Below are 27,645 nucleotides of genomic sequence, written 5' to 3'. Positions count from 1 at the left end.
TTGTGCTGTATATGCTTTCTCTCTCTCTCTCTGCTTCTCCTTTTCCCAAACCAGTTTTATTTTTTTTGTTTAAAAAAACCATTATCAAACTCTAATGCATGGATAAATATTAGTCTAATTTTCCCAAAATATCAAATGCAATATAGGCCACACAGCTGACTCAAGACGACTCAATAGTTAGTTAGTTGCATCCAATTTCTGCCAATTTGATGTATTTATGAGTTGAGTATTATTTATTTTATTTCAAAGTTGAATATATTTTTTTTGTCTCCATCTAATTCTTAAATTTGATTTTTTTTTTCAAAAATTGCACGTGGGTTGTCTTTCATTAATTTTGCATGTGCGAAATAAATTAATCATGATTTGTTAAGAGATCTCAAAGTGGGTTATTAGTCAAATCACTTGTTCATAGAGGCTATAATGGGTTCACTCTTAAAAAATTTATATGAAATTTGGATTTTTCTGTTAAATTCTTCTGTACGGTTCTTCAGCTGTGTCTTCAAAATATATCAATATTTATGTATTTTTAATACTTAGCAGAAGATGAGATAGAAAATGTAGCCTCATGGCATAGTAAATATAGTGATAGCTGCATAACAGAAGTTTGTCTATGGAGTTTGTTCATTATACATATGGATTAAAATGTAGTACTGGAACACAGAGAAGGGGTTGAGCCATGCTCAAAGACAAGCCAGATGAACCAGATTGCATATTGACCTTTTTTCCTTTTCCATCTTCACCAATCTTCCAATCAAAGCACTGCACCATAGCAGCCACTGCAGTGTGTATGAAGATGAAAGCAAGTTCTGTTCCTGGACAGCCTCTCCTTCCACCTCCAAATGGAACAAAATTCAACTTCATTCTCTCATCCTCCTCTTGCAAGAAGAACCTTTCAGGGACAAACTCATTCGGATTGTCCCAGGAATCAGGGTCCCTCATTATGGCATACAAATTTATTGCCACTGCTGTCTTTGGTGCCACGTCAAACCCATTTATCTTGCACTGTTGCCGACACTCTCTTGTCGTCACTGGTGCTGGTGGATGGAGTCTCAGTGTTTCCTTCACAACTGCTCGCAAATATGGCATTTTTCCAACATCTGACTCCTCAACTAGCCTTCCATTCTCGGTCACCAACTCTATCTCCTTTCTCACTTTTTCAAAGGCTTCAGGGTTGTTCAGCAGCTCAGCCATCGCCCATTGCGTGCCTTCTGCTGAGGTGTTTGTGCCTGCAATGAAGAGATCCTTCTCGTCCCACAACAGGAAAATTCATTACATGTTTCTAGATTTTAATCATGAATGTGAAATTGAAAGAGGGTTATACCAAGAAGAAGGCTTTGATATGAGTTCTTGTGATCTTGAACTCTGCATGAGGATCGTGGTGAACATCAAGCAGAATGTCCATCAAATCCCTTTCGTTTTCTGCATGACGTGATGATCTTTTGTGTTCATGCTCCTTCAGCACCTTCTCCAACAACTCATCGTACCTTTTGCTCACATCCAATGCCTTCTTCCCATACACCCAGAAACTCAACTGCTTCGGCTTTTGCACCATACTAGGCAAAAATGAGGAATTTATTACGGATCTAGGCAAAAATTGACCAAAAGTGAAGTCGTGGGGGGTAATAACGACTTCAAAAGAAGAAGTCGTGCCCCCCCTGCACGACTTCACACTGTTCATAGCAACAGTGTTGAAGTCGTGCACCCCAAAAACGACTTCTGGGTCCTGTAATCGATTACCATTTTTTGGTAATCGATTACACAATGTTGAAATCCTGACCCCTGCAAGACTGGAAATGTGAAGGCAGAAAACGTACTGGTAATCGATTACACCATTTTGGTAATCCATTACCAGGTGGGTTATGTTGGAAGAAGCACTCTTGCGTGAAACTTTCTGGAAAAATCGCGCCGGGCGGACGATCTGTATGTGGACGAGCATTCACTGAAAATGGACGAGCATTCACTGAAAATGGACGAGCGTCCACTTCTCCTACCGAGCGTCCACTGAGCGCATCTCGACGAGCGTCATCTTAGCTAGATGGACGAACGTCCTCTTAGCTTTCGGGACGAGCGTTCTCTCTGCCTGGCTGGACGAGCGTCCTCTTCTGCTTGGACGAGCGTCCTCTTCTGCCTGGACGAGCGTCGCTTCTGCCTGGACGGGCGTCCGCTTCTGCTTGGACGAGCGTCCGCTTCTGCTTGGATGAGCGTCCGCTTCTGCCTGGACGAGCGTCCGCTTCTGCCTGGACGAGCGTCCGCTTCTGCCTTGCACCAAAACAACCTGGTAATCGATTACACATGATTTGTAATCGATTACCAGTGCTTTTGGTGGCATACAAATTTGAAGTCGTGCAGGGTGGTCATGATTTCAACACTGTGTAATCGATTACCATTACATTGTAATCGATTACAAAGTCTTGAAGTCGTTTTTGGGGTGCACGACTTCAACACTGTTGCTATGAACAGTGTGAAGTCGTGCAGGGGGGCACGACTTCTTCATTTGAAGTCGTTTGGGCCCCCCACGACTTCCCCATTTACGTAAATTTGTTTGACTTTGCCTATTTTGGTAATATAAGAGGCAAATTTGCCCATTCTCGTGCAAAAGCCTAAGAAATGCAACTGCAAAGCATCCCATGTGAATATCACTTCTATACCTAATAAGCATATCATTGACAACAAATTCTGACATATGTAATGTGACATAAGGAAAGTTTTTATGTATGTAATGTGATTTTGATTCTTAAGGGGTTTCATGGGTGCTGCACCTGATGCGGGTCAGCTAATGGCCATGTTCTTGAAGGTTTCGAATGCTAAAAAGACAATAGAAGTTGGAGTTTTTACTGGATACTCTCTTCTCCTCACTGCACTCACAATTCCAGATGATGGAAAAGTTAGTATATATATACTGCTTGTTATGTGCCATGTGTGTTATGTTGTTAGCTCCATATTCATTTATTATGTGGTTGCTGCTGTAGATTATAGCGATGGATCCAGACAGAAAAGCTTATGAGATAGGGCTACCATTTTCCTTTAGGAAAATGTTATTCCAACAACGCTTTTTTAACACAGTTTTGACAACGTGCACGTGGCAGCTTGCCATTGGCTCAGTAATTTGAAAATGGAACAGAGAAGGGGTTACGGTCATAGGGGTATTTTGGGCTTTCCAAATTAAATTTTGACAAAATTTGGGTTTCGCGGTTTAGGGTGCCACAGACGTTCGTTCAAGCCTTCGTTCTTCTCGTTCGTTCAAGCCTTCTCTGTCGTCCGTCTTCTCTCTCGCTGTGTCGTCCGTCTTCTCGTTCGTTCAAGCCTTCGTTCTCTTGCCGTGTTCGAAGCTTCCATCCTCGGTTTCGTTCTGTCCTCCTTCTTCAAAACGTGCGTTGAAACCCTTACATTTTGGTGTAAGTAAAAATGGGCGAGCCCTGACATTGTGTTTTACTCTGTGTTTTTGGTTTTCATTATGTTGAATGATATAACTGAGTGTGGAATGTTGTCTTCTTAGGGCCGTTGCAATGGAAGGGAAAAAAGCAAGTGTAAGAAAAAAATTTTTTTTTTTTTATATATTATTTAATTATCTTACGGATTGTAGTTAGTAATAAATTTTTATGATTTTTTTTGTAGTGGCGACTTCTTATCTCGATGGATTCATCCATCATTATTGAAATGAATCGTTTGCTCCGACAGTGTCATGTGGATCGGATTAGGATGACACCATTTATGTGGTGTGTGAATATTAATAACCCTGTGGAGGTGAATTTAAAATTATTGAAGGTTATGGTTAGCAGGTGGGTTGGAAATGATAACAGTTTTAGAGTTCGTCAAAAGTTGGTGCCGTTTAGAGTTGTTGATGTGTTGATGAGCTTAGGTTTAGAAATAGGTGGTTTAGAGATTCCCTTTGATGAAGTAGTTGGTGGATTGGTTGGTGAATTGTTCAAATCAAAAACCATCAGTTTGAAGGACTTGACAGACATGTTTAATGTCATTGTTGATGATAAAAACATTGAAGTCGATGTAGTGTGTAGGTTATATATATTAGTTTGTTTGGTTGTTTTCTATTTCCCTAGGAAATCAAGGCATGTTTGTAACATGCCTTTTGGAGTGTTAGATGACTTAGACCGTTTGTGTCTATATGATTGGTGCACCGGTGTACATAAACACATTGTAGAGAATTTAAATAAATGTAAGAAGAAAATTATGGGAGCAGGTATCCCCCAGTCAGTCACTCTCAGTGGCAATGTGGCAGTGTTGCAGGTAATATGATATGTAGTTCACTATTTTGATGTAGTGCAGAACATTGTGAATTATGTTTGATGAAATAATTTTATGATGTTTTAGGCTTGGGCGGTTGAGAGACTTTCTTTGCATGGTCATCCTTCGCACCGGTTTTTCCCCCGCATAATGAGATGGTTCCCGTTTAAATCAAGGACCGAAAAAATTGAAAATATTTTTATGACCGGAGATGTAAGTGTTTTGTTTTTCGTTATTTTGTATGTTAAAATGGATTGTGTATATTGTCTAAATTTGTTGTGTGCTATTGGTGCAGTTAAATATGGAGTGGTATATACGAAATGAAGATCGTCATAGGCCGGAAATCCGTGCAGCCTTCAACATGGATGACGGAGGAATGAGTGAAGGATCCAAGGTTGACCAAGACGATGATGAAGACGAAAGCTCTGATGACGGGGCATGGGAAGCAGTTGCGGAGGAGAGATTGAGGAAAAATAACGAACATATCAGAGCATTGAATGCCAAGATTGGAGTTCTGACTAGGGAGCTATTTGAAATTTATCAAAATCCAATCTTTCATGAAGAAGATGCATGTGCCACTGATGAAGAGGTTGGGGGTGGAGTTGGAGGTGAGGAGAATGCTCAAGTTGGGGGAGAAGAAGAAGGTGATGGACATGGAGTTGGAGGTGAGGAGAATGCTGAAGTTGGGGGAGAAGAAGAAGGTGATGGAAATGAAGTTGATGACCCCCTAGGTGCACATGCCGAAGTAAGAGGGGATGATGAAACTGTTCGTAACATTAATTTTATTGAAATAGAAGATGATGCTGATGAAGGAGAACCAGAGGTCGTTCCATTGGCTATACCCCCATTGCGGAGTTTTGTTGGTGATCCAAGCACTAGTGTTGATGTTAACCAATTGTATACAGCAGTCAGCATCAGAGAGATGAACGTACACAGGTATGTGGTATGAATTGTAGTTGTGGTTGAGGAATATGTATTGTTTGTCATTGACTAATATTTGTATGTTTAGGGTTGTAAGCGAGATAATTGGCCAAAGCTTGAGCACGACTTCAATTTACACTTTGGCCCCATTGAAATACGTTGATAACATGGTTAGTATTGTCACATTTGGTTGTGTTTCATGTTATAGTTTATTTTAGTAATGTGAAAATTTTTTATTGTGTAGGTGGTGTTCTTTGCTTGTACGGTCTTTATGTACTTTGAGAAAAGGTTGTGCGGTGTTGTTAAGAGGTTTCATTTTAGTCCGTTATACTCGGTAAATAAAATTTGATATTGTCTCATATTTATGATTGAAGAAAGTATTTTTGATCGAATTTTTATTGATGATTTTGAAATTGTCCACAGCACCATATTCTTACAGATTATAGGAAACGTCCACAGAATCGCCATGTATTCACGCTTCATAACTATAACACTTATTTGCGTTCCGATCATTTTGGACTTGAAGAATTACCCACGGCGGACTTTGTGAGTAACCTTGAATTTCCAAATCTTGTCGACTTTTGGTTGTAAATGTGTTACTGAAATTGTTTATATTTTTTGTAGTTGTTTCTGCCATTTGTCCACGATGATCATTGGTGGTGTTATTCAGTGAAGTTGAGGTCAATGGAGATTTTTGTGATCGATTCATTGGGGAAGGGGATCAGAGACCGCAAAAGGATAGACACAGCCGTTGTAAGATTCGACATCTTTCATTGTTGATTACCGTGTGATTATGACATAACCCTGCATTGTTTAAGTATTTATTGTTTTTGTTAACTGGTAGGCTGAAAATATGGCACGGTTTTTTTGCATCCTGATGAATATACCGGAAGGTAGTATTGCTCCTTTGACAGTTAAACAAGCAAATATCCCATCCCAACCAAACTTGTAAGTTTCTTGAACTGTAGTGCCGGATTATATTGTGATGTATATGGGCAAAAGTAATCTGATGTTGTGGGTATATTATTTCAGACATGATTGTGGAGTAATAATGTTGAAAGCAATGGAAATCTGGGATGGAGATGAAAAATACAACGGGAAAAGCATGCCTGAATATACAACTGTAAGTTGGAACTGTGTGTTTGATAATATTCTTGTATGTCCTGGTTTCTAATGTGGAAAATGTTGGTTTCAGGAGGAGCTGCTTGGGATTAGAAAGAAATATGTGTGTGACTGGATCCTGGACAACGAGAACACTAGCAGAATGGAAGCCCTATATCTATACGACATTGTCTAGGATTGCTTAGAAATTATCAAATTTTGACATGTATAAGATGTTCAAATATGTACCTAATGTTATTTGACAATTTTGACATGTATAAGATGTTGAAATATGTACCTAATGTTATTTGACAATGTACAGTATGTGTTTGTAATAAGAATAGTGGTTGGATTTCGAAATGAATTGTTTTTACTTTGCGTTTGTGTTTGTTATAATGACAAAATTAGTGATTGAAAAATGAACGCAGCATTATAATAAAAATTTGAAAAGTACGAGAGCTTTTTCACTAAAATTAATGGTAATTAATGCGAAGGATTTGATCAATTTCTGAGTGGGGAGATGGGTGTTGGTGATTGATGTGAACGCAAGAAGCGTGGAGTTACCCGTGATGAGTAGGGGGACGAAGTAGTGCAAGGAATGAGTGAGACTGCTGAAAAAAAGCTCTGGTCATCGTTTACAGGACCCCTGTAAACGATTACCCGAGAGAAATTGCCCATTTGTACAGAAAGTCCAACACAGGTACTCAGTCAGATGAACACAGGTCACCATTGCAAAAAAAAAAGTGACTTTTAGGCAGTTCTGCACCTGTCTGAGGCTGGTGCAGGTGTTGCACTGGTGGGAGAGGGTGGGTGGTGATGTGATGTGAGTCCAAGGAGGCTGGGGAGACCCTTCATGAGTTGGTGGGAGAGGGTGGGTGGTGATGTGATGTGAGTCCAAGGAGGCTGGGGAGACCCCTCATGAGTTGGTGGAGCAACCTGTGCAAGGAATGAGTGAGACTGCTGAAAAAAGGGGCTGGTAATCGTTTACAGCACCCCGGTAAACGATTACCCGAGAGAAATTGCCAATTTGTACAGAAAGTCCAACACAGGTACTCAGTCAGATGAACACAGGTCACCATTGGACAAAAAACTGACTTTTAGGCACTTCTGCAACTGTCTGAGGCTTGTGCAGGTGTTCCAGTGGTGGGAGAGGGTGGATGGTGATGTGATGTGAGTCCAAGGAGGGTGGGGAGACCCCTCATGAGTTGGTGGAGCAACCTGTGCAAGGAATGAGTGAGAGTGTTCAAAAAGGGCTCGGGTAATCGTTTACAGGAACCCTGTAAACGATTACCCGGGAGAAATTGCCAATTTGTACAGAAAGTCCAACACAGGTCATCAGTCAGGTAAACACAGGTCACCATTCGAAAAAACACTGACTTTTATGGTAATCTGCACCTGTCTGAGGCTTGTGCAGGTGTTCCAGTGGTGGGAGAGGGTGGATGGTGATGTGATGTGAGTCCAAGGAGGGTGGGGAGACCCCTCATGAGTTGGAGGAGCAAGCTGTGCAAGGAATGAGTGAGAGTGCTGAAAAAAGGGACTGGTAATCGTTTACAGCACCCCTGTAAACGATTACCCGTGAGAAATTTGGAATTGGTACAGAAAGTCCAACACAGGTACTCAGTCAGGTGAACACAGGTCACCATTGGCAAAAAAAGTGACTTTTAGGCACTTATGCACCTGTCTGAGGCTTGTGCAGGTGTTCCAGTGGTGGGAGAGGGTGGATGGTGATGTGATGTGAGTCCAAGGAGGGTGGGGAGACCCCTCATGAGTTGGAGGAGCAAGCTGTGCAAGGAATGAGTGCGAGTGCTGAAAAAAGGGGCGGGTAATCGTTTACAGCACCCCTGTAAACGATTACCCGAGAGAAATTTGGAATTTGTACAGAAAGTCCAACACAGGTCATCAGTCAGGTGAACACAGGTCACCATTCTTAAAAAAACTGACTTTTATGGTAATCTGCACCTGTCTGAGGCTTGTGCAGGTGTTCCAGTGGTGGGAGAGGGTGGATGGTGATGTGATGTGCAAACGTTTTTATGAACCACGGATGCAAAGATACAAACTGTTGTGCAAACGTTTTTATGAAATTGCTGAAGTTGCATGTGAGTCTGAGGAAGCTAGTACAGAATTGGAAAAAGAACTTAATTGTTTGGGTACAAAATTTGGATTCAGTTCTTCCATGACAAATAACATCATCAGTGATGCAGGCCAACTAAGATACGATACTGGTGCATGCACGTCAATACCACTTACTCCAGTCGGAACATCTGATGTCCTTGTACACAGTCCTGCAACTGTTAAGCGAAAAGGACGTCCACGCACAAATAGGCTGAAGTCCACTGTTGAGAAAAAAACCAAAAGAAGAAAGTCAACTTCATTGACAACCACTTCAACACCACCCACCGAACAATGCGTGAGTCATTATTTACGGTCAAAATATTTATTAAATAGTTTTTAGTCTATCAATTATGTTTAACTTAGTAGTTGTGTTGTTTCAGGGCGAAAGACCAAGTAATGTTCTTGAATGTGATCACCGTGAACAATTTGAAGCGGACACTATCCAACTATCACAAGATACCGAAATGGGTCATTTTGGATTTATGTCGTTGTTGTCAGCTGTACATAACAATTTCGATAACAACATCAACTGATATATACAACTTGTTTGCTGCTTATTTTGTAACTTTTTTCTGTTTTCCAAAGTTAAAATGGTATTCCATGAAATTCCTGTAATGAATGTATGTGATGCATATGACCACACCAGTATTTGTTATTGTAATCGATTACGACGCTCTGGTAATCGATTACGAGGCCATTGTAATCGATTACATGGCTCTGGTAATCGATTACTGTGTTCAGTTAATTAAACCAAGTTATCCCACTGCATAACGTGTATAAATGGCAATCGTGTTCATAACCGCCCAAAACACATCCTTCCTCAAATTCGTTTCGAAAACCTCTCTTCTCTCAGTGCAAAACCCTAAACGAAATACAATGGCTGATCGGGGAACGAAGAAACAAAAGGCATCTTCTTCCGTTGGTGGACGTCGCCGTCGCCGGAGTCCAACCCCATCACCATCGTCATCCCCTCCTCCGCCTACCAATGATCTCTTCTCGTCGGATGAGCAACAGGAGAAATATGCCCAACATTTCGTAAATCGGGAAATTTTGGAGAGTAAGTATCTAGAGGACGAATACTTTCAAGGAAAAAATTTTCAATTCTATGACATATTACACGAAGCTGGGCTGACTGAATTTGTGTGTTTAAGAAGACATTACCACCCACAATTAGTCAGAGTGTTCTATAGCAACATGTCAATATCGGATACGGGGGTTATTCGAAGCGAAGTTAGAGGGGTCAAAATTAGGGTGAGCCCTAATCTTTTTCAACAACTGACTAATCTCCCATCTGATGGTGTTTGTTACGAAGGCAAAGTTGTAGATGAGTGGAAAGAACAATACGATTCTGTCACTGCAAAGCAGCTAGTGTGTAGAGATGATGCAGCCATACAATCTAGAATACTAGCGGGGCAAATGAAGGTTCAACCAAGGATACTTCATTACGTTCTCACTAGGGTATTAATTCCTCGCGCAACCAATATTGGTCAGGCATCCGAAGAGGATATTATGCTGCTATGGGCATTTCTCAATTCCATTCAAATTAACTGGGGACATCTTATTAGATATAAGATGAAAAGAGCATTAAGGGAGAACGCAAAGTTGCCATATCCACATTTGATAACCATCTTCATGGAACACTTTGAAGTGCCAACTGAAAGTTATCCCATTTCAGAACTGAAGTTCAAGCAAAGAATTGGTTGTGAAGTTGTAGCATCATTTGGTTATATGCAAAATGATGAAGGAGAATGGGTTCCCAAAGGCAATGCCCCCCATCCCCCCTTACAAGAAGGTCAACAGAATCAAGGACAAGATGATGAACAAGGCAGTTCATCTACAACACTAGATAATGTAATCAACCGCATAGAACAACTTCAAACCTTTGTTGGTACAAGATTTGATGCCTTTGAAACTCGATTTGATGCCCTTGAAACAAGATTTGGAAACATGGACATGGTCATCACTACAAGGTTTGATGCGTTGCAATCGCGTGTTGGGAACATTGAAGAACAACTGCAACACTTGCCAAGTGCTTCTGGAAACAATCCTCAGACTTAAAATTGCTTGTTTAGGCTTTCTTTACTGCATTTTAAAGAACTCTGTACTCCAGTTCCTGCTTTGATCATTTCAAGTATTTAATAAAATGAAGTTGTTTAGTTTCAAAATGGTTCCTCAACTCTCGAAATTTATTATGTCATGTTCAATTTATGATACACTTAATACCATGGCAGTTGTGAGTATAAGTCAGTAACGAATACCACTTAATACTAACCAATAACACTAACCAATACCACTTAATAACAATACCACTTAATAACACTGAAGTTGTCTGTAAAACTAAAAGTCACTTTTTTTGCCAATGGTGACCTGTGTTCACCTGACTGAGTACCTGTGCTGGACTTTCTGTACAAATTGGCAATTTCTCTCGGGTAATCGTTTACAGGGGTGCTGTAAACGATTACCAGCCCCTTTTTTCAGCACTCTCACTCATTCCTTGCACAGCTTGCTCCTCCAACTCATGAGGGGTCTCCCCACCCTCCTTGGCCTCACATCACATCACCATCCACCCTCTCCCACCACTGGAACACCAGCACAAGCCTCAGACAGGTGCCGATTACCATAAAAGTCAGTTTTTTGCCCAATGGTGACCTGTGTTCACCTGACTTAGTACCTGTGTTGGACTTTCTGTACAAATTGGCAATTTCTAACGGGTAATCGTTTACAGGGGTCCTGTAAACGATTACCAGCCCCTTTTTTCAGCACTCTCACTCATTCCTTGCACAACTTGCTCCTCCAACTCATGAGGGGTCTCCCCACCCTCCTTGGCCTCACATCACATCACCATCCACCCTCTCCCACCACTGGAACACCTGCACAAGCCTCAGACAGGTGCAGATTACCATAAAAGTCAGTGTTTTTTCGAATGGTGACCTGTGTTTACCTGACTGATGACCTGTGTTGGACTTTCTGTACAAATTGGCAATTTCTCCCGGGTAATCGTTTACAGGGTTTCTGTAAACGATTACCCGAGCCCTTTTTGAACACTCTCACTCATTCCTTGCACAGGTTGCTCCACCAACTCATGAGGGGTCTCCCCACCCTCCATGGACTCACATCACATTACCATCCACCCTCTCGCACCACTGGAACACCTGCACAAGCCTCAGACAGGTGCAGATTACCATAAAAGTCAGTTTTTTGCCCAATGGTGACCTGTGTTCACCTGACTGAGTACCTGTGTTGGACTTTCTGTACAAATTCCAAACTTCTCTCGGGTAATCGTTTATAGGTGTCCTGTAAACGATTACCAACCCCTTTTTTCAGCACTCTCACTCATTCCTTGCACAGCATGCTCCTCCAACTCATGAGGGGTCTCCCCACCCTCCTTGGCCTCACATAACATCACCATCCACCCTCTCCCACCACTGGAACACCTGCACAAGCCTCAGACAGGTGCAGATTACCATAAAAGTCAGTTTTTTGCCCAATGGTGACCTGTGTTCATCTGACTGAGTACCTGTGTTGGACTTTCTGTACAAATGCGAATTTGTCTCGGGTAATCCTTTACAGGGGTCCTGTAAACGATTACCAGCCCCTTTTTTCAGCACTCTCACTCATTCCTTGCACAACTTGCTCCTCCAACTCATGAGGGGTCTCCCCACCCTCCTTGGCCTCACATCACATCACCATCCACCCTCTCTCACCACTGGAACACCTGCACAAGCCTCAGACAGGTGCAGATTACCATAAAAGTCAGTTTTTTGCCCAATGGTGACCTGTGTTTACCTGACTGAGTACCTGTGTTGGACTTTCTGTACAAATGCCAAACTTCTCTCGGGTAATCGTTTACAGGTGTCCTGTAAACGATTACCAGCCCCTTTTTTCAGCACTCTCACTCATTCCTTGCATAGCTTGCTCCTCCAACTCATGAGGGGTCTCCCCACCCTCCTTGGCCTCACATAACATCACCATCCACTCTCTCCCACCACTGGAACACCTGCACAAGCCTCAGACAGGTGCAGATTACCATAAAAGTCAGTTTTTTGCCCAATGGTGACCTGTGTTCATCTGACTGAGTACCTGTGTTGGACTTTCTGTACAAATGCCGAATTTGTCTCGGGTAATCCTTTACAGGGGTCCTGTAAACGATTACCAGCCCCTTTTTTCAGCAGTCTCACTCATTCCCTGCACAGCTTGCTCCTCCAACTCATGAGGGGTCTCCCCACCCTCCTTGGCCTCACATCACATCACCACCCACCCTCTCCCACCACTGCAACACCTGCACCAGCCTAAGACAGGTGCAGAAGTGCCTAAAAGTCACTTTTTTTGCCAATGGTGACCTGTGTTCACCTGACTGAGTACCTGTGTTGGACTTTCTGTACAACTTGGCAATTTCTCTCGGGTAATCGTTTACAGGGGTCCTGTAAACGATTAGCAGAGCCCTTTTTGAACACTCTCACTCATTCCTTGCACAGGTTGCTCCACCAACTCATGGGGGGTCTCCCCAGCCTCCTTGGACTCACATCACATCACCACCCACCCTCTCCCACCACTGGAACACCTGCACCAGCCTCAGACAGGTGCAGAACTGCATAAAAGTCACTTTTGTTTCCAATGGTTACCTGTGTTCACCTGACTGAGTACTTGTATTGGACTTTCTGTACAAATTGGCAATTTCTCTCGGGTAATCGTTTACAGGGGTCCTGTAAACGATTACCAGAGCCCTTTTTTCAGCACTCTCACTCATTCCTTGCACAGCTTGCTCCCCCAACTCATGAGGGGTCACCCCACACTCCTTGGACTCACATCACATCACATGTTACTCAAAATGACCACTCAAACACCAACATGTTACAAACAAGCCTGCAACTTAGGAGACAAAAAAAATTACGACATTCTGAAATCGACAAACCCACAACTCATAATAACAATGGTATTGAATAGATAAAATATGAGACCAATTCAAACCAAAACTCAAATTTTATTTCATTGAACCAAATCGGATACATTGAACATTGTTTTCTTAATCTATTTACAATGATTACAATTTTCATTACTTTCCAAATAACATTTTCAATCAACTAAATACACAGATCACTCGTTTTTTATTCTAAGCGCTACGGTCCCGGTGTATGGAGTCCTAAGTGCTCTTCCCTTGTAACGCCTTCGTGATCCAACCCTAACATACGTCTTCAAAGGTTGTTTATTTCCGTCAATGTCAGTAGGGGATACAAAACCAGTGTTCACAGATGGTTCTGTACGAGGCACACTTTGTCCAACGTCATCTTTATTTTGCCTTCTTGCCTTCTCTTCAGCCAATTGTGCCTCCAAAGTTGCAACCCTCCTTTTAAGTTCTTCAATTAGAAATTCTTGTTCCTCTAAGGCACGCATAAAAGTTTCTCTGCGAGCTCTTTTTTGTTTCTTCTTTCCTCTTGGTTTAGCATCCTTTCTTTTAGGTGTTGGTCTGTATTCCTCCTTATCCTTCGTTGAAGGACCACCATAAACATCGTCAACAACCTGAAATTTAACAACACATTACAGATTACACAACTTTGGTCAATATATGAAAACATAACAAAACTTTCGATAACAAACAACTTACCAAACCTGTCTCCATACACCGTTTAACGAACTTGTCTCCAACACTTATATTCATCCAATGCAATATTCGTGGAAATTTATCAATATGACCTTTTGGTGGAACAAACAGCTCAAAAAACCATACCTAAGACAAATAAATCATCTTAACTTGTAACAAACTTAATTCAAATAACATTTTAAGTAAGTACATCAAATACTATTAATTACCTGCAGCATGTACACACAACCGTTGACGTAAACGTTTGAAATACCTTTTCCTTTCTTCAAGCCTTTTGAAGCTTTGCACAAACTATGTAACAGAAAACGATAAACTAGACTACCCCAACAATAACTACCCAAAGCACTTAAGTTGTCAACAACATTAAACATTACGGGAAACACTTTCCCGCTACGTTTTGGAAATAAAATCTCACTTATCCCTACCAGGAGGTAAAGGCTACAAAAATGAGAACAAGGAATCTTCTTCTTTTGTTTTCGCATTAGAATTTTGTATATTGAATTCAATTCCTTTGTTCCTTTGGCTATGTATTTCACACATTCACTATTGCCCAGCTCTTCCTTTAAGTTAATGTTTGCACCATCTGTACTCAGTCCCAACCCTAAATAAATATCATTTTCATTTATATTCAAAACTTTATTCCCAACTATAAAACCACTACTACAGTCGTCCCACTTACCCAATAACTCACTCAGTATATTTCTACCTACTTTAACATTGACATTGACATCTAAAAACCAAGCAAATGGAGTTGTCGCAATCAATGATCGATGCTCCTTTGTTAAGCGTTCGTTCAAAGTACATATATACTTTGTCGAAAAAGAGTGACGAACACTCAACTGCATAAACCAAAATCAAATCATCAAAACAACGAAACCCAATAACCCAAGCACCACAACACAACGATACGAACCCCAAACATTAACCCAAATCAAATAACCATGCTACGTGATGCCCAAACCGAATAACCAAGCTACGACATGGAATGGAAAACCACTTACCTTAGTCGTCGGACAATCGTCACCGGAACTTGCCATTACGCACGATAACAGGAGACCAAACTGGCCGGAGACAACAGGATGCAAATGGAACGAAGCGAGACGAAACGCGACCTTCGTCCTCTCAAGAGAACGGACCTTTTGCAATGGAACAGAGAAAGGGAAAGGCAATGGAACAGAGAAAGGGAAAGGGGTATTTTAGGATTTTCACTCAAAATAAGGGTTACGGTCATAGGTTTAAAAAAAAACAAAAATTAAACGAACCAATGAGGTGGCGACACGTGGCGTTGTCAAAAGAGTGTTAAAAATCTGTTGTTGGAATATCGCGGTCCCTTTATTTTTCCATCTCAATCAAGACAAATGACATAATATTTGAACCTATGTACAAATCACATGCTATAATTTAATACAATAATAGTTAATATTCTTGTTATGTTGTTTGTTTCTGAAATCCAACATTAAAAATAAAATTAATTTACAATATAAAAATAAATAAGGCTTCATTTTATTTGATAATTTTATAGAATTAAATTAGATTCAATATTCATTTTTATAATAATTTTAGAGTTATATTTGTAACATCCCGATTATATAATAATAAATATTACATAATAAAGACGTCAACATTCAAATATAGAGAACAGTCAGAATATGACGTGTAATTTAATTGTTAAATTTCAATCATCCAATTAAAAGGAGTGAAAATTTAAACTTGAACAGTTGGAAAGGATTGATCGCTACAAATGATCAATCAGGAAACTTCTAAGAAGATTACTTTGCAACATCCGCAACCTCCAGCTCCTACTCCAAGGGAAACTCTCTTCGACGACCTCTGCTCCCATCCAAGTGGATGATCATCGCCGAATAACATAATCCAAATTGGCACACAACACAAACAATGCAAGGGTGAGCTAGATATAAAAACATGTTATCTCCTAGCACAATTAATTCATGCAATCATTCATAGGTTCATATAAAATAACAATTAAAGCATACTCATTGATCCATATTCACACACTCCCATGACATGTAAACATTCATCCAAACATGGTAAACTGACATCACAAGACTTGTTACTTTATACCCCGACTTGTTCCTTTATAGACCGACTCGTCCGGACTAGAATGATTACCGAGCTATGGCGGGTCTTGCACCCGTGGTGGCTTTATGAAACTTGGGCACTACCGCCTGGTGAAACTTTGGGGCACTACCGCCCGGCCACAGTCACGAGGTTAATCCGTTATCACTCACCTTGGGTCATATGGAAGCACCCAAGACTAGGACCTCCTGCTACTCCTCACCACATGGTTCAATCCTCTCTACATGAGAAGAAAGACCATTGGAGCTTCAGGATGACCCCCAAAACTAAGCTACCATGTAATCATTCTATACAACCCCCCAAAACACCACCATGTATCCTCTCCTTGAAGATCATGGAATTACGTCCATGAATCATATTGTTACTTTGAAACTTAACCACAATTATGAATATTCAGATACCACCATATTATCACAACAAATCCAACATATTTCATACATTCACATATTTTCAAATAAATCACGTCACAGACAATATTCCAACCATTGGTACACATAATTCAACCCAAGAGCAAAGGAACTTGGAATCCAACTTATTTGTAAAATACTATTTGGACGAGCACTATTCACCACCCAGGACGAACGCTATTAAGTGAACACCACGGACGAACGCTAATTGCCAAATGGACGAACGCTAATTGCCAAACATCGGACGAACGCTAATAACCAATCAATAGGCCGAACGCTATTTGGACGGACGATATCAAACCCTATACTATCAGGCCGAACGCTATTTACTAACAGGCCGAACGCTATTTCACTGATCACACCATTAGGTCGAACGCTGGGATTGATACTTAGGACGAACGCTATTTCACCGAAAGCACTTTAAGAACGAACGCTAAGATTGATACTTAGGCCGAACGCTGGGATCGAGTACTTAGGCCGAACGCTATTTTATCGAACACCATATTGGACGAACGCTAAATCCGAATCCTAAAAGAACAAACGCTACAATTTCTAGTACACTAAGACCGAACGTTCATGATCCATCCTTACGAATATCAATTTACAACCGAACGTTCCAGATCTAAATTAAGGATTCTGAATTTAAAACCGAACGCACACTAATACATCAAAACCGAACGTTCAAGATTAATTCTTAAGAATACTACTTAAGATCGAACACTGAAATAGAGAACTTAGACCGAACGCTGAGATCTAGTACTTGGGCCGAACGCTATGAGATTAAACGCTACAGGGTCGAACGCTAAACCATTGAATACCCTATTGAATTAAACACTATTTGACCTAGCGCTTAAATATCAAGGCCGAACACCATATGAACGAACGTTTAAGATTGGAAATCGAATTAAGGCCGAACGCTCACAATCAGATTGAAACCAAGACCGAACGCTCAAAATGAGAATTTAAACTACAACTGAATGCTCAACAGAACAAGACCGAACGCTCCAGATTTAAACTTAAAACTATCGAATTATTACCGAACGCTCACATCACAATTAGACAAAAACCGTTCGCTCAATATCCAAACCTAAGAGCACCCACAAAAACGTACGCTCACAGTTTCAATTGAATAAGGCCGAACGTCTAATATCCACACCTTAGAACACCCAATAAAAACCGAACGCTCACTATTACTCTTTCATCAAAACCGAACATTTAAAATGTTTGGACGAACGCTAACACCCACAAAACCGAACGTCTAGTATAACTTTTTCAAAAAGACCGAACGCTGTACAGGATTGAAGTACGAACGCTAACCCTGAACTAAAAACCGAACGCTCAGCATAATTTGGCCGACCACTAATTGGTCGAGCCGTTATGGACGAACGCGCCAATATCTTGGCCGACCACTAATTGGTCGAGCCATTTTGGACGAACGTCCAATTTTCATCAAATTGGACGAACGCGCGTTTCTGCAGAATTCTGCAGAATCGCAGGTTTTCCAGAAGGAAAATGATACTTAGACAACAAATTTTGACAACATTTGGACACAGCACACGTGTCAGCGTTTGAGAGGGCCACGTTTTGAGGGAAAAAAGCTGCTGCGTTCTGAGCATTTCTGATCAAGCCTGCTTCAAATTTGACGTGAGGACGGGCACGGGCAGTGTTGGGTGTGCGTTTCAGAAATTAAAATGAAAATGAAATATCACTTGGAAAGGGAGCGGTCAGGGGTATTTGTTTGGCGTTTGAAATTTGAATTTCATTTTTGAACAATTTTAGAGAGAAGTGAAGGTTGAGAGAGAGAGTCTAACCTAGAGAGAGCCCGAGAGAGTTGGAGAAAGGGAGTTCGAGAGAGAGAGGTCCGACGGAGTGCTTGCCGGAATGCCGCCGGACAACGTTGAAGGCCGTGTCGGAGCTATTCAACTCCTCCAGCCGGTTCCGATTCACGGTCGCCGCAGCTCCGACGTTGGCCAACGAAACGAAGGCGGCATCGTCTTCCCTCCAACCCAGCGAACTAGGGGCGCGTTCTGAGTCTCGATTCGTCCCACCTGCTTCCCTCCCTGTGCCGGACCTTTGCATTCACCGCCGGAGCATCGCCGGAGTGCCGCCGGAGTGTCGACTGTTCGGTGGACGAAAAAGAGGGGTTTAGGTTTAGGTTTCTTTCCCATTTGGGGAGGTTTAGGGTTTGGTTTCTTTCCCATTTTCATGTATTGAACTGAGTCTCTTTGAAATTTTCTAGTTGAATCTGTTTCTCCACTCAAGTTTCTTATTCATTTTACGCTTTAACTGTGCATTGTGCTGCAAGTTTTATTGTTCATCATCTCTTTCACGCTGCCATGGTAGGATTTTATTGTTCATGCTTGCTTTCAGTCGCTGGTTCCATTCAAGTTTGTGTTTCTGGGTTTGCGTTTTATGCTTAAGTTTAATTTGTGCATGAACGTAAGGTCATACTACGCGTTTTATGGTTCCATTCAAACTTTGATGTTTCAGCCTAAGCGTTCGGTTTTGGTGTTTTAGACTGAGCACGGTGGCAGCAACTTGGCGGTTTGGGTGGAAGGTTTCCGAGGAAGATGATGACGGTGTTGGACTGGTCACGGTGGAGAGTTACAGTGGTGCAATGGTGATGAAGGTGCTAGACGGTAGTATTGAGGATGGCAATGGTGGCTGAGGGGGCTTGGGATGATGACGGCTGTGACTCAAAGATGGGTTCCTGGTGGTCCCGTGGAGGTGCAACCTGGTGGCTGATGAGTGAAGTGGTCACGGTATTTGGCGGGGGTCAGAGGTGGTGATTGAAGGATTATGCCGTGAAAATGGATAATGATGTTGGTGGTGGAGTTCGGTTTGAATATGCCCAGGTGACCTTGCTGGAGATTCCGTTTCATACCGAACGCTAACAGTCTGAATCATACCGAACGCTCACAATCAGTAACACAGAACCAAGAGCGAGCGTTAAAAGCATATGCAATTTCGAGCGTTCGTTCGTTTTGGTTTAGTGATCGGGCGTTCGTCCTTAAAGAGACCGAACGTTCAATCACACAGTACAAAGAATGGTTCCTTGGGCATTGTCAACACTCAATTTCGTCCAGGTTGATTAATAAATTTACTTTCATCATAAAGAAAAAATAAAATAAAAATAAATAAAATAAAATAAAATAAATAAAATAAAATAAAAAAAATTAATAAAAAAAAGAAGGAAGAAAGGACGTTCGGCTTTTGACTGTTGCTGTGACCGTTCGTCCTCAACTGTGAGCCGTTAGGACGTTAGGAGCGCATCATTTGGCTGTCAGCATCGAGAAGAGAACGCCCATCCAACAGCAAGGCAGGACGCTCGTCCAGCGCGCAGCGCAGAGGACGCTCGGCCAGCGCTCAGAGAAGGCTCGTCCAGCGCGCAGAGGACGCTCGTCCAGAAAGTGGACGCTCGTCCAGAGAGCGGAGATCGCTCGCCCAGCTAGCGGAGAACGCTCGCCCAGACGCTTGTCGCCCAGAGGGGACGCTCGTCCAGCGCGCAGGGGACGCTCGTCCAGCAAGAGGACGCTCGTCCAGCAAGTGGACGCTCGTCCAGTAAGTGGACGCTCGTCCAGAGAGCGGAGATCGCTCGCCCAGCTAGCGGACAACGCTGGCTGAGGACGCTCGTCCAGACGCTTGTCGCCCAGAGGGGACGGTCGTCCAGCGCGCACAGAGGAGGCTCGTCCAGCGCGCAGAGGACGCTCATCCTATCAACCATTTACAGCAGATATGTGGTGTGCTACGACTGTCTCATTTTTTGTGGTTGGAATTGTTATATGATAACCTTTTACGGCCAGTTTATTGAATTTGGTGCAGCAATAGGTGCCCCAATGTTCATCTTTTGTTTAAGATTCTAAATCCATTTAACGAGTTATTGATGATTTGAATTAATGCAGTATAGACTAGGAAGTATTGCGGTTCAGTCATAGATGACACACGAAAAAAAGGGGGGGTTTTTTTTGGATTGTTTTGCAAGGAAAATTAAATTAATTAAAAGTTGAAAGTTAAAAACAATTGACAAAAGACCGAACGGTCCAAAGCACAGAACGAAAGGTTGAAGTATAAATTGCACAGAAGTAAAAACCGAGCTGTAATAACATTGAGAGCATGTTATCTCACCCAAGTTGCTCACCTCATAAACATTGTTTTTTTCCTCCATCATGGGGTGCCAAAACATCACTTCCCACCACTAAAACACCAGGACCAGCCTAAGACAAGATCAAAAGTGCTTAAAACTCACTTATTTTGACAATGGTCACCCATGTTAACCTGACTGACTACCTCTGTTGGACTTTCTGTACAAAATCCAATTTTCTCTCGGGTAATCGTTTACAGTGTCCTTGTAATCGATTACAGTGTCAAAGAAGGTGTAAACTTGATTTCTAAGGCATAATTTGAAAGGTCTTTGAGTATAGATTCCAACAAAACAAGAATCAACTCATTTGGAGTTCGGTGGAGAAAGCTATGAGCAAAAGAACAAGCAAAGGTCAGAGTTGGCAAAAATATATGAAACGCTAACTTGAAACAATAAACTGTACCAACTCAGATGTCCAAAAATTACAAATTAGTAGTCATTGGAAAGAGTTTTGAGTCTAGTTTCTAATAAAAAAAGAATCACATCATTTGGAGGTCGGTGGGAAAAGTTATCAGTAAAATAGCCAACAAAGGTCAAAGTTGACAGCATGTCCTCTCACCCAAGTTGCTCATCTCATAAACATTGTTTTTTCCCTCCATCATGGGGTGCCAAAACATCACTTTCCTCCATCATTGGGACATAATCACATCACTAACCTCCCTCTCCCACCACTGAAACACATGGAATAGCCTAAGACAAGTGCAAAAGTGCCTAAAAGTCACTTCTTTTTCCAATGGTGACCCCTGTTCACCTGACTGAGTACCTGTGTTGGACTTTCTGTACAAATTCCAATTTTCTCTCGGGTAATCGTTTACAGGAATGGTGTAAACGATTACCAGACCCTTTTTTCAACACCCTCACTCATCCCTTGCACACCTTGCTCCTCCAACTGATGAGGGGTCACCCCACACTCCTTGGCCTCACATCACATCACCAACCACCCTATTCCAGCACTCAAACACCTGGACCAGCCTCAGATAGGTGCAGAAGTGCCTAAAAGTCACCTTTTTTCCAATGGTGACCCCTGTTCACCTGACTGAGTACCTGTGTTGGACTTTCTGTACAAAATCCAATTTCCTCTCGGGTAATCGTTTACAGGGATGCTGTAAACGATTACCAGACCCTTTTTTGAACACCCTCATTCATCCCTTGCACACCTTGCTCCTCCAACTGATGATGGGTCACCCCACACTCCTTGGCCTCACATCACATCACCAACCACCCTCTCCCACCACTGAAACACCTGGACCAGCCTCAGACAGGTGCAAAATTGCATAAAAGTCACCTTTTTTTTTAATGGTGACCCTTGTTCACCTGACTGAGTACCTGTGTTGGACTTTTTGTACAAAATCCAATTTCCTCTCGGGTAATCGTTTACAGGGATGCTGTAAATGATTACCAGACCCTTTTTTCAACACCCTCACTCATCCCTTGCATACCTTGCTCCTCCAACTGATGAGGGGTCACCCCACACTCCTTGGCCTCACATCACATCACCCCCACTCAAATTGTCCTTCAATTAAACTAGTTTTGACATTCGTCACCCATGTTACCCAGAAAGACCACTCAAACACGAACATCTTACAAACAACCCTGCAACTTAGGAGACACAAAAAATGACCACATTCTGAAATCCAGAAACCCACAACTCATAATAACAATGGTATTGAATAAATAAAATATGAGACCAATTCAAAACCAAAACTCAAATTTTATTTCATTGAACTAAATCGGATACATTAAACATTGTTTTCTTAATCTATTTACAATGATTACAATTATCATTACTTTCCAAATAACATTTTCCATCAACTAAATACACAAATCACTCATTTTTTATTCTAAGCACTACGGTTCCGGTGTATGGAGTCCTAACTGCTCTTCCCTTGTAACGCCTTCGTGATCGAACCCTAACATACGTCTTCAAAGGTTGTTCATTTCCGTCAATGTCAGTAGGGGATACAAAACCAGTGTTCCCAGGTGGTTCTGTACGAGGCACACTTTGTCGAACGTCATCTTTATTTTGCCTTCTTGCCTTCTCTTCAGCCAATTGTGCCTCCAAACTTCCAACCCTCCTTTTAAGTTCTTCAATTAGAAATTCTTGTTCCTCTAAGGCACGCAATCAATGACCGATGCTCGTCTGTCAAGCGTTCGTTCAAAGTACATATATACTTTGTCGAAAAAGAGTGACGAACACTCAACTGCATAAAGCAAAATAAAATCATCAAAATACTTGGTCGGTCATGTGTTAAGTTTTGACCATTCGACCATGATTCTAGACGATCGTGAAGAACGCTATGTGTTCGACCAAGACTCTAAACGTTCGTCCTAGTTATGTCAGAGCTTTAACTTTCGATCTTGGTTCTGTTTTAATGCTTGTGAGCGTTTGAATTTTAAGGGTCCGGTTTTGTGTTCTCAGGTAACGAGCGTTAGCGTTCGATCTTGGCATGTATTAGTGATTGTTTGCGTTCGACCTGGATCGGAGTGTACCTTTTGAACGTTCGGTCTGTGTGTTAGTGAGTGTTAGAGCGTTCGGTCGTGTAATGTGAACGGTCGTTCGTTTTCGTAGCGTTTTCCGTATTGCCCGAGCGTCCAAAAAGTAGTGGTGTCTAACACTAACCGCGTTCGGTCGTGTAATGTGAACGGTCGTTCGTTTTCGGTAGCGAACGCTCAGTCTAAAACATCAAAACCGAACGCTCAGTCTAAAACACCAAAACCAAACGCTTAGGCTGAAACATCAAAATTTGAATGGAACCATAAAACGCGTAGTATGACCTTACGTTCATGCACAAATTAAACTTAAGCATAAAACGCAAACCCAGAAACACAAACTTGAATGGAACCAGCGACTGAAAGCAAGCATGAACAATAAAATCCTACCATGGCAGCGTGAAAGAGATGATGAACAGTAAAACTTGCAGCACAATGAACAGTTAAAGCGTAAAATGAATAAGAAACTTGAGTGGAGAAACAGATTCAACTAGAAAATTTCAAAGAGACTCAGTTCAATACATGAAAATGGGAAAGAAACCAAACCCTAAACCTCCCCAAATGGGAAAGAAACCTAAACCTAAACCCCTCTTTTTCGTCCACCGAACAGTCGACACTCCGGCGGCACTCCGGCGATGCTCCGGCGGTGAATGCAAAGGTCCGGCACAGGGAGGGAAGCAGGTGGGACGAATCGAGACTCAGAACGCGCCCCTAGTTCGCTGGGTTGGAGGGAAGACGATGCCGCCTTCGTTTCGTTGGCCAACGTCGGAGCTGCGGCGACCGTGAATCGGAACCGGCTGGAGGAGTTGAATAGCTCCGACACGGCCTTCAACGTTGTCCGGCGGCATTCCGGCAAGCACTCCGTCGGACCTCTCTCTCTCGAACTCCCTTTCTCCAACTCTCTCGGGCTCTCTCTAGGTTAGACTCTCTCTCTCAACCTTCACTTCTCTCTAAAATTGTTCAAAAATGAAATTCAAATTTCAAACGCCAAACAAATACCCCTGACCGCTCCCTTTCCAAGTGATATTTCATTTTCATTTTAATTTCTGAAACGCACACCCAACACTGCCCGTGCCCGTCCTCACGTCAAATTTGAAGCAGGCTTGATCAGAAATGCTCAGAACGCAGCAGCTTTTTTCCCTCAAAACGTGGCCCTCTCAAACGCTGACACGTGTGCTGTGTCCAAATGCTGTCAAAATTTGTTGTCTAAGTATCATTTTCCGGTCCGGAAAACCCAGAAAACCCAGAAATCCCAATTTTTCATCCCTTCCTTCCCAGATTTGCATTACACACAACATATATCATCAATCAAACAAAAGATCTAGCTCCCCTTACCTCTTGAAGACTTCCTTGAATCACTTCCAGAGAGTTTGATTTCCTTCCAACTCCAAAAGTTCTCCTCCTCTTCTTTTCCCCAACTTGCAGAACCAAACCTTGCTTGCAGCTTCAACTTCACCTCTCTCAGAAACTTGGCAGCAATGATTTCCCTCCCTAAGTGCAGACCCATACCCCTTTTTATCTCCCACGAGCCTCCCAAACTCTTCCCTCTTCCCCTCTTCTTCTCTTTCCTTTTCTTGTTTTCTTTTGGTTTTGTTTTCAAAGGGGAAGCAACGTTCACTGCCCCTTTGTGGCAGCGCACGTCCCTTCCTCCCCGTTCTCTTTTGTTTTTTTTTTTTTTTTTTTTTAATTACGATTCCTTACAATATATTAGTGTAAACTTTAATTTTGATTTATTTGAAATTATTATAATTTTACAATATTAATATATTCATTTTTATTATAAAATGTTTTATTATATTCCTAGTTTTATCAAGAGTACGTTATAAACGTCTCCTCTTAAATTATAAAAGATTTGTAGCACCGAACTTGTTTAAGAAACTAATAATTTAAATTTTTTTTATTTACCTAGTCATGTTTACGAGGACAAACGAGTTGCTTACAACGTATATTCTATCTGTTTCGGTAGATATTTTTGGGACCGAGAGACTAACCTGCTGACGCGTCTGGGCCGCTCGCTCGCCTCCAAACTCCAGCTGTTGGCCGATCGGTGTTGGCGCAAGCCGATCGGTCTTCTTTTGGACGGGGTGGATGTACCTGCAAAAGGTACTCCGACGCTCAAGTTAGGCGTATGATTTTGAGGAGCCTCGGCTCTTGGTTGAATATTTAGTGAATAGTTATCACTATTGAGTATTTGAGAGTAGCGTAGAGTGAATAATGCGTAAGTGGAACCTCCCTGGCCTTTGGCCCTGGCTTTGTATTTATAATTTACCTCATGGATCCTAAGCTGATATAAGCCCAATAAAATATAAACAGAATAAGATATAAACAGATTACCTGAATATCTGGTTGGTTGTTTGTAACCACTCGGTTAATATTTTATACTATACATTATGCCCCCCAAGTCCGAGTTAAGCGGTTGGCTTTAGCCGTGGTTAACTATAGGACTGATGAGTTTGAGGGAGGCTGCGTTGGCGGAACTGAAAGCGTTTTACCGCTCGACCTTCAATAGTAACCGAGCGGAATTTACCGCTCGGTCTTCGACATTTGTCGAGAGGGTTTTACCTCTTGACCGTCGACATTAACCGAGCGGGATTTACCGCTCGTCCTTCAACAGGAACCGAGGGGAATTTACCTCTCGGTCTTCGACATTTGTCGAGAGGGTTTTACCTCTCGACCTTCGACAGTAACCGAGCGGGATTTGCCGCTCGTCCTTTAACAGGAACCGAGAGGAATTTACCTCTCGGCCTTCGACATTTGTCGAGAGGGTTTTACCTCTCGACCTTCGACAGTAACCGAGAGGGGTTTACCTCTCGACCTTCGACTTTAACCGGGAGGGATTTACCTCTCGACCTTCGACTTTAACCGAGAGGGGTTTACCTCTCGACCTTCGACTTTAACCGAGAGGGGTTTACCTCTTGACCTTCGACATTAACCGAGCGGGATTTACCGCTCGTCCTTCAACAGGAACCGAGAGGAATTTACCTCTCGGTCTTCGACATTTGTCGAGAGGGTTTTACCTCTCGACCTTCAACAGTAACCGAGCGGGATTTGCCGCTCGTCCTTTAACAGGAACCGAGAGGAATTTACCTCTCGGCCTTCGACATTTGTCGAGAGGGTTTTACCTCTCGACCTTCGACAGTAACCGAGAGGGGTTTACCTCTCGACCTTCGACTTTAACCGGGAGGGATTTACCTCTCGACCTTCGACTTTAACCGAGAGGGGTTTACCTCTCGACCTTCGACTTTAACCGAGAGGGGTTTACCTCTTGACCTTCGACATTAACCGAGCGGGATTTACCCCTCGTCCTTCAACAGGAATCGAGAGGAATTTACCTCTCGGTCTTCGACATTTGTCGAGAGGGTTTTACCTCTCGACCTTCGACAGTAACCGAGCGGGATTTGCCGCTCGTCCTTTAACAGGAACCGAGAGGAATTTACCTCTCGGCCTTCGACGTTTGTCGAGAGGGTTTTACCTCTCGACCTTCGACAGTAACCGAGAGGGGTTTACCTCTCGACCTTCGACTTTAACCGAGAGGGGTTTACCTCTCGACCTTCAACCTTAACCGAGAGGGGTTTACCTCTCGACCTTCGACTTTAACCGAGAGGGGTTTACCTCTCGACCTTCAACTTTAACCGAGAGGGATTTACCTCTCGACCTTCGACCTTAACCGAGAGGGATTTTCCTCTCGACCTTCGACATTAACCGAGAGGGATTTACCTCTCGACCTTCGACTTTAACCGAGAGGGGTTTACCTCTCGACCTTCAACTTTAACCGAGAGGGGTTTACCTCTCGACCTTCAACTTTAACCGAGAGGGATTTACCTCTCGACCTTCGACCTTAACCGAGAGGGATTTTCCTCTCGACCTTCGACATTAACCGAGAGGGATTTACCTCTCGACCTTCGACATTAACCGAGAGGGATTTACCTCTGCTTTGAGCTAGGAGTGTTGCCTAGTGAACGAGATTTACCGTTCATCGTTGAGAGGGTTTTACCTCTCTCCCGAGGGGGATTTACCGCTCGGTCTTCGACCTAGGAGTGCTTCCTAGGGAACGGGCTTTACCGTTCGGCTTTGGGAGGGTTTTACCTCTGCTTTGAGCTAGGAGTGCTTCCTAGTGAACGGAATTTACCGTTCATCGTTGAGAGGGCTTTACCTCTCTCCCGAGGGGGATTTACCGCTCGGTCTTCGACCTAGGAGTGCTTCCTAGGGAACGGGCTTTACCGTTCGACTTTGGGAGGGTTTTACCTCTGCTTTGAGCTAGGAGTGCTTCCTAGTGAACGGAATTTACCGTTCATCGTTGAGAGGGCTTTACCTCTCTCCCGAGGGGGATTTACCGCTCGGTCTTCGACCTAGGAGTGCTTCCTAGGGAACGGGCTTTACCGTTCGACTTTGGGAGGGTTTTACCTCTGTTGGCTGAAATTCTTGATCGACATTGGTAACCAATGATCGAGCGTGAATTGCTTGGTTTTATTCATTGCACAACGAAAGTTTAATAACAAAAGTCTAAATCAAAAATTTAAAGATGACATTAAATA

The 27,645-nt window shown here is 42.5% G+C and overlaps 4 protein-coding genes and 1 long non-coding RNA gene across 6 annotated transcripts; 2 read left to right on the top strand and 3 right to left on the bottom strand.

Annotated features, from left to right (window-relative positions):
- Nucleotides 1-567: 567 nt before the first annotated feature.
- LOC108322763 (cytochrome P450 705A12) lies at nt 568-1,552 on the bottom strand. Its single transcript, XM_017554995.2, has 2 exons — nt 1,322-1,552; nt 568-1,242 (listed from the first exon to the last, which is right to left on the bottom strand). Exons 1-2 carry the CDS (start codon nt 1,550-1,552, stop codon nt 625-627), a joined length of 849 nt encoding a protein of 282 aa, XP_017410484.2. The 3' UTR covers nt 568-624.
- A 1,484-nt stretch (nt 1,553-3,036) lies between these two features.
- LOC128196498 (uncharacterized) lies at nt 3,037-5,402 on the top strand. Its single transcript, XM_052877571.1, has 6 exons — nt 3,037-3,395; nt 3,497-3,527; nt 3,616-4,245; nt 4,330-4,455; nt 4,538-5,178; nt 5,252-5,402. Exons 2-6 carry the CDS (start codon nt 3,507-3,509, stop codon nt 5,379-5,381), a joined length of 1,548 nt encoding a protein of 515 aa, XP_052733531.1. The 5' UTR covers nt 3,037-3,395; nt 3,497-3,506; the 3' UTR covers nt 5,382-5,402.
- Nucleotides 5,403-5,434: 32 nt separating this feature from the next.
- Nucleotides 5,435-6,504, top strand: LOC128196792 (uncharacterized). The gene is made up of 6 exons (XM_052878433.1): nt 5,435-5,497; nt 5,587-5,709; nt 5,788-5,916; nt 6,008-6,111; nt 6,196-6,286; nt 6,359-6,504. Exons 1-6 carry the CDS (start codon nt 5,435-5,437, stop codon nt 6,458-6,460), a joined length of 612 nt encoding a protein of 203 aa, XP_052734393.1. The 3' UTR covers nt 6,461-6,504.
- A 6,823-nt stretch (nt 6,505-13,327) lies between these two features.
- LOC108322764 (uncharacterized) lies at nt 13,328-15,156 on the bottom strand. 2 transcript variants are annotated; one of them, XM_052878432.1, is made up of 4 exons: nt 14,977-15,156; nt 14,185-14,814; nt 13,979-14,101; nt 13,329-13,893 (listed from the first exon to the last, which is right to left on the bottom strand). In XM_052878432.1, exons 1-4 carry the CDS (start codon nt 15,010-15,012, stop codon nt 13,471-13,473), a joined length of 1,212 nt encoding a protein of 403 aa, XP_052734392.1. In that variant the 5' UTR covers nt 15,013-15,156; the 3' UTR covers nt 13,329-13,470. The 2 variants fall into 2 exon arrangements, with proteins under 2 accessions (XP_017410485.2, XP_052734392.1); XM_017554996.2 differs by lacking the exon at nt 13,979-14,101 and having other exon boundaries at nt 13,328-13,893.
- Nucleotides 15,157-23,583: 8,427 nt separating this feature from the next.
- Nucleotides 23,584-24,758, bottom strand: LOC128196791 (uncharacterized). The gene is made up of 2 exons (XR_008249168.1): nt 24,446-24,758; nt 23,584-24,299 (listed from the first exon to the last, which is right to left on the bottom strand). It is a non-coding gene; the product is annotated as an uncharacterized LOC128196791 (long non-coding RNA).
- Nucleotides 24,759-27,645: the final 2,887 nt, after the last annotated feature.

Source organism: Vigna angularis, chromosome 5 (assembly GCF_016808095.1).
Source record: "Vigna angularis cultivar LongXiaoDou No.4 chromosome 5, ASM1680809v1, whole genome shotgun sequence".
Lineage (NCBI taxonomy): Eukaryota > Viridiplantae > Streptophyta > Magnoliopsida > Fabales > Fabaceae > Vigna > Vigna angularis.
The sequence above is the reverse complement of the archived record's forward strand: the minus strand, read 5'-3'. Positions and strand labels throughout refer to the sequence as shown.